This window comes from Octodon degus, unplaced genomic scaffold, assembly GCF_000260255.1.
Source record: "Octodon degus isolate 3935 unplaced genomic scaffold, OctDeg1.0 scaffold00137, whole genome shotgun sequence".
NCBI classification, from domain to species: domain Eukaryota; kingdom Metazoa; phylum Chordata; class Mammalia; order Rodentia; family Octodontidae; genus Octodon; species Octodon degus.
In genome coordinates, this window is record NW_004524713.1 from 5787008 (window position 1) to 5794039 (window position 7032).

The 7032-nt window shown below is 41.3% G+C and overlaps 1 protein-coding gene and 1 pseudogene across 2 annotated transcripts in view; one reads left to right on the top strand and one right to left on the bottom strand.

Moving 5' to 3' along the window:
* The window catches only part of C5 (complement C5), a 111867-nt gene that overhangs the window by 87967 nt on the left and 16868 nt on the right, over positions 1–7032 (bottom strand). For both annotated transcript variants that reach the window (XM_023701599.1, XM_004641476.2), the window contains exons 5-6: positions 6502–6593; positions 3311–3393 (exon numbers count right to left, since the gene is read on the bottom strand). In XM_023701599.1, coding sequence (XP_023557367.1) covers positions 3311–3393; positions 6502–6593 — 175 coding nt within the window. The remainder of the gene's footprint in view (positions 1–3310; positions 3394–6501; positions 6594–7032) is intronic.
* On the top strand, positions 1581–2376 carry LOC105743576 (annotated as a pseudogene).

The following is a 7032-nucleotide window of genomic DNA, read 5'->3' on the forward strand; positions in this document are numbered from 1 at the left end:
TCCTCCTCCTCTTTCACCTCCTTCTTATCCTCTTCCTCCTCTTCCTCTTCCTCCTCCTCTTTCACCTCCTCCTTATCCTCCTCCTCTTCCTCTTCCTCCTCATCTTTCTCCTCCTCCTCTTTCTTCTCCATCTCATCACATCTGAGGGGAGTTTCTGTCCTAGCAGTCAGAATCAATCCAGCCTCAATGTGCTAGCAATATTTGGCTTATACTTTTATTGTGGTATTTACTATGGGCAATAGATTAGTTCACTAGTTGGACTCCTTACAAAACAAATAAAGATCATACTCTACTTTTTCTGGTATGTCTCACTCTCTCATTCTAAGTCTTAAGCATAGTAGATGTTCAATGAGAATTTATCAAATGGAAGACAAGAAAGAAAAATTCTAACTTATCTAATATTCCTTTTTTTCTGTCTAGTAGACAAAAATCCATCCAAGTGTCAACATGAAATCTTTTTTTGAACCAGGGATTGAACTCAGGCCCTTGCGCTTGCCAAGGAAGCACTTATTCTACTGAGCCATCTCCCCAACCTCCAAGCATGAAATCTTGACATTGATTTTTAAAAAGAGGAATCTTAAAAGCAGAATTAAAACTTAGGCAAGAAAAAATTGTGTATTTTTTCTATCTTTGGTACTTGATGGTCCAAGAAAAAACAATTTGCTATGTTAAAATGGTATCATCTTTTCTTTAGAGAATGGCACCTCACTTCAGGAATGTTTTTGTTTGCAAACAATTTAGTTTGTAAACAGAAATACTTGGTAAAATTTTATTTTTGTTTATAAAATTTGCATTAGGTGACAGATATCACCAGGCTATCTTTTCCACACAAAAGGAAACGTGGCCATCTTTGCCAAAATTGTAGAACAAATTAAGGTTGTGAACCAAGGTACCACTAATTCAGACCATGTGTAAGAGCTAGGGATGCTAATAACCTATTCTACCATTGTCGAAAATTAGCTCACTGGGTGAGCATGATGTTGTAGACAAAGAGTGACACACTGAGAGAGATAGTTGGCTTCACATATGGCTCATAGGTTTTAAAATAGTGAAAACACAAAGTGCTTTTGTTCCTGGGCTGTGCTCCTGTGTGACTGAAGAGCAGGACCGGCATGCCCTGTCCAGGACGAGGGGCACAGAGAACCATTCCATCCTTCTACCGGACACATGCCTACCAAGAGTGCCACACTAGTGAGCAAGCTAGACATAAACTGAAGATAGGCACAAGTAAATGATTATACAACACTAACGACAATGACAAACACTGACATGAAGAAAGAAGTACAGTGGATCCTATCTAGGAAGGTGATTTCAATGACAGTGGCCTAAGTGGCTTTCATGCTGAGACCTGAGACTTGAGAGACTAGCTGGGCAAGGAACAAAAGGAATTGGAGGCCGAGAGAACCTTGAGTGCTATGGGCAAGTGAGATGAAGAATGCTATAAAATGTGGCTGAAGGGGAGTCAGGCAGGGACCAGCCCAAACATAAAGATTTTGATTTTCATTGTCAGAGCTGTTGGAGACATTTGAAACCCAAAATAGCGTGATGATACTGGTGTTTCAAAATTATTCTGCCTGGTCATGCTCTCACTTGCTCTCTTTCTGCCATCTTCTTGGTTCCACTTTCTCCTCACAAAATGCCCTGGAAACCACAGAAACTGTCCCCGCCATAGGCAGGCGTTGCCACAGCCCCAGGCTGAGACAGGGTCTGGAGCAGAGTCTGATGGTTATGAATCAGTACCAGAGCTCGAGGAGCAGGCTTCACCCAAGCAACCACACAACAAGGCCAGCTGGCAGCAGCAGCTGAAATCAATGAAGAACTGGTCCGTAACGCTAAACAGAGTCAGAGTGAAAAGAAGGCACGGGAAGGCTATGTCCAAACTGGGTCTTTGGCAGGTTACAGGAGTTACTAGAGTCACTATCCAGAAGTCTAAAAATATCCTCTTTGTCATCACAAAACCAGATGTCTGTAAGAGCCCAGCTTCAGATAACTACATAGTTTTTGGGGAAAGCCAAGATTGAGGATTTATCTCAGCAAGCACAGCGAGCAGCTGCTGAGAAATTCAAAGCTCAAGGTGAAGCTGTCTCAAACAGTCACAAAGATACAGACTCCAACTGTACAAGAGGAGAGTGAAGAGGAAGAGGCTGGTGAAACAGGCGTGGAAGTTAAGGACACAGAGTTGGTTTTGTCACAAGCAATGTGTCGAGGGCAAAGGCAGGCCAAGTGCTGAAGAACAACAACAATGATGATACTGTAAATGCTATTATGGAACTAACAATGCAATCATTGGAAAGGAGGACTCTTTTTGGTGCTTCAAAAAGATCACTGCAGCCTCGTTTGACATTTATACTGTTTCATTCACTAATTAAGTTATGACTTATTGGATGGAAAAAATATATTCTGCCTAACACAAGAGAGAGGACCTGGCAGCAGACACACCAACAAGGAGGCTTTGCAGTGGTCCAGGAGGGAGTGTGGGGATGATTGACGGGGGCAGCTGCAGGATGAGGGGGACAGACTGCGACGCACAGAAAGCAGCGGAAGCCCCAGGAAAGGAGACCGGTATAGTATGTGTCACGGGGAGCTATTGTCTTTAAGGTTGAGTTTCATTTTAACAAAATTTTCTCACTGTTTTCCTTGTTATTGGTTAAAATGCGTTGAGTTTTTAGTCTTCTCCCAATCATTATGTCCTTCTCGTGAGAATTAAAATGACTGCAAGCAAAAAGAAAGATTTGAAGAGGCACGCGAGACCATTATAATCTACTACATGCGATGGAGAGACTCTTCATATGCTAATTATGGGTTAATATGACTGATTTCAAAAGAAGAATATTCTAAATTGTCATTACTCATAATAATTCATAGGGATTTGGGAGCTGGAAGGAAAATAGGGTCAGGCCCAGGACAAGGAAACTCAATTGCCTGTGTTTTATCGCTGTTGGTTTGTAAATCTGCTGGGAATCGCTGCACCCCTAATCATCCTTACTACTCATTCACCTCATCTCTGATCGTTTCCCCTAAATCTCTAATTCTAGCCAGCTTCTCAGGGGATTAGATGTCATCCAGATCTCTGACAAGGGACACAAGTCCACAGAGGTTGGCTGCCGCCTCAAGGTCAGCATGTGCTGCTTCATCTAGAATTGAAGCATTCAGGCCAATGCCCACACCTCCCACCCGTAACCGGTACTTCTGTGCCAGCAGGTTGCCTCCTCTTCCCCTGGGACTGATTTCACAGTAGACACCTGCATGAAAGAAACTAGTGCAAAAATTTTTTTCAATAGGCAAACTTGCAATAATTATCAGGAATTACCATATTCTTTAATTTCAAAGTAGGTGGTTCCACTTGTTGAAAAGTCCTCTTTATATTTAGCTTTAATTGTCCACACACCATATCTGTGAAAACAAAATATTTAAAATTATAGGTGCCATCCACTATTATTTAAGTTACACAGAAGTATAATAAATTCCTACGTATTTATGTATTATGGGTTGAGATAGAGACTCACTGTGTATTTCAGGCCAGGTTTACACTCACTATGTAGCCTAGATCAGCCTCAGGCTTATGGCAATCCTCCTGCCTCAGCCTCCTGAGTACTGGGATTGCAGATGTGTGCCGCCATACCCAGCTAAATTTCTATTTTAAAAAGATATATCCCAAGTAGATATGTTACATATGACAGATGTTAAGCAATAATAGAAATACTTCAGCATGTTTAGGATAATACAAGTTGTTCAATTGTTAGGTTTTTCATATACTGTGTGCTTTTTCCAGTTATTTTAATCTCAATTTAGCTTTGATTTGAAGAACTGTTGATGAATTAAGAATCGACTTAATCTTGCAGTTTAATTGTGATAACACAGTACTAATATCCACAACATAGTAGAAAATCCGTTATGATATTTCTAGAAACACATGATGTGGATGATGACATGTATACCTCACATAAATGAAATTCTGATTGAAGACAAATACTATGTTTTTTAAAAGGAGACAATTTGTTTAACAGCCTTCATTCAAAAAATAGTAAATGAGGGCTGGCAAGATAGCTCAGTGGTCTGAGTGCCTGCCTCGAAAACCCAAAGACTTGTGTTCAATCCCCAGTCCACAGGCCATGTAGGCCCTGCCCCAGACCCACCGAGCTTGTCACCAAGACCCGGCATGGTGGTGCACGCGTGCAATCCCAGTGCTGGGGAGGCTGAAAACAGGAGGATCATTATGAGTCTGAGCAGCATAGTGAGACCCTGTACCAAATACATTAAAAAAAAAAAAAGAGTAAGTGAGCACTAAAGTGAACACTGGAAATAAGAACTGGACAACATAAAAAGGCTATGGTCCTTCTGTGTAGAGTTAATGCTCCGTGGGAGTTCAAATATCCATTTTCCATTCATCCGTAGGCTTGACCTGGGCAAGTCACTTCACCTCACTTGTGAAATGAGAAAAATAATACTTACCATGCAGATTGGTTATGTAGCCAATGAATGCTAATATTATATGACTAATGTTATTCATATGTTAATTACCTCTACTTCTAATCCAGTGCTGTTTTCCTTCAGGCTTACACATCCCGAATGTGTTTGGTGATTAAAGATACTCTCATTTTGAAATTATTCATATTAATAGTTACCATGTAGTGGAATACATGAAGTGGAATCCCTCCATGGTGGTCACGTTAACATTAAGTGGTCATAATCATCGCCATCAATCAACAAGCTTTGACTAGGTACCTTGCTGCGTTGAAGTGCAGGAACATAACAGCAAGCCATAGAGACAAGGCCCCTGGCCCACCAGAAGCTTACGGTTTAGTGGCGCCATGAAAAGGCTGGCAAAGACAGGATGACTAGAACACTGAAAGATGTGTCAGGAAGCAGGTACATAAGATGCTGAGACAGAGAGGAAAGGCAAGTGGGGGGGCTACACGAGAGCGCGTCTCACAGTCGCCTTGTTGCCAAGGCAGCATAGCTCTTGGGAGGAGCAGAGGACAAGCAGGCACGCAGGCACGGAGGTCAGAAGGCACTGGCCATGACAGACTCCCACAGCCGAACTGCAGTTGGCCATGGGGCAAGAGGCTGAAGATGAAGTTGGAGAAGGTGATGGCAGTGAAACAGCTGGTCCAGGTCTGTACTAGAAAGCATGGTGGAATTCTTTAAAAAGTACCCAATTTTTAAATTCCTCCAACTATGTACATTCTCCAATTTCAACCCAAGGTGTCAGAAAATTTTAGTGTAACAAATTAACTAAAAATTCTCTCCTGTATATCAGAAGAAAAACGACCATGGATTAGTGTGCCTTGAATTACATGGTGGCCATTTACAGGGGTCATGCCCTTATTTATCCTGTTATATTTTGAGCTCCATGAAGACACAGACTGTGGGTTCCTTGAGTTTATTTTGCATCTCTCTCTCCTCTTATGATTTAGACATATATATGTGTGTGGTCATTAAATATACGTTACATTGAATCCTTTTAAAATATGCTCTTAAGGCCAGGGAGATAGCTCAGTAGAATAAGCACTTGCCTGTCAAGTGCAAGGTGCTGAGTTCAATCCCTTGTTCCACAAAAAACAAACAAACAAACAAAAACTATGTTCTTAAATCCTTTCACATGAGGTCAATGGAAGCAATGGCTCTAAAGACACACTTTCGCCCTTGGACAGTGCATTGTGGGAGTTCACACACTTTCCCACTTGGACAGTGCATTCTGGGAGTTCACACAGTTTCCCCCTTGGACAATGCATTCTGGGAGTTCACACAAGCAAAAACTATAGAGCACCTTATTTCCTAACTCCCAGAGTAGGACCAGCCTTTTAGACAGTCAATTAGATTTCTTCAGAGATAGAAGTTAATGATTTTAAAGAAAAGAAGCCCAAGCATTATTTTTGTTTCTCCCCAAATTTTATTTTTATATGTAAAAAGGATAGGTGACAAGTACTGGGATGTTTTTTTTTTAATTATTTTTTTAAATTTTTCTTTCTTTATGTGTGTGTGTGTGTGTGTGTGTGTGGCCAGCTCAGCCCACCAGGGGGCAGGGCTGGCTGGCATGTGGTGCTGGGGGATTGAACCACGGTCCCTGTGCTTTGCTAAGCTTGTTCTAAGTAGGTGCTTTAGACCACTGAGCCATCTCACCAGCCCCAGTACTGGGATGTTTTGTATTTTGTTTTTAGAGACAGGGGTCTTAACTATGTTGCCCAAGTTGATCCCAAATTCCTGGGCTAACACAGTTCTTCCTCAGCCTCTCAAAATAGGCATCATACAGAATTAACTGAAATCTACTATTTGAAATTTGGTTTCTTTTTCTATTGATTTATTGGCCAGGAACTGATCCCACTTTCTTACTAGACTTAAAAAGGTATTACACATCTATACTTGTGACACCCTTTGTTAACACTGGGTGGCTCCCTGTGACCACCTATCTGCTTCATAACCAGAAGTTTCAGATATACTTTTTTGTAAAAAACAAAAACAAAAACAAAACCACTTTATTAACAAATTATTTGTGCATACTTAGGATTGGATGGAATCTTGAAGTCAGGAAAAGAGATAACGCCAGTGTAATCATTTTTCTCTACTGTGTCAACTTCCGATCCTTCAGGATCCTTTGAATAAAAACAAACAGCCTTGTCTTAGGTCATTTTTTATTGCTATGAAAGAATACTGATGGTGGGAAACTGATAGGAGGCAGAGACTTATTTTGGCTCTGAGACTGGGAAGTCCCAAAGGATAGTGGGGGCATGTGGCAGGGCCTCGGTCCTTCTTTCTCTTATGGTTGAATAGTGGAAGGGCAAGAAGCTCATGGGAGAGTTCACCTTCAGGGCAAAGCTACTCCACAGAGTTAATTTGCTCCCTTAATTTACCCATAAGGGTGAAAACCGGTGAACTGAACACCTGCAAAGCCCCACCTCCTACACCGCCACATGGGAGTTAAGATTTAAGCACATAACTAATTTCTTTTTTTTTTTTTTTTTTTGTGAAACCAGGGATTGAACTCAGGCCCTTGCTTGGCTTCAAAGCCTACCACATTTTAAATTTTTTTAA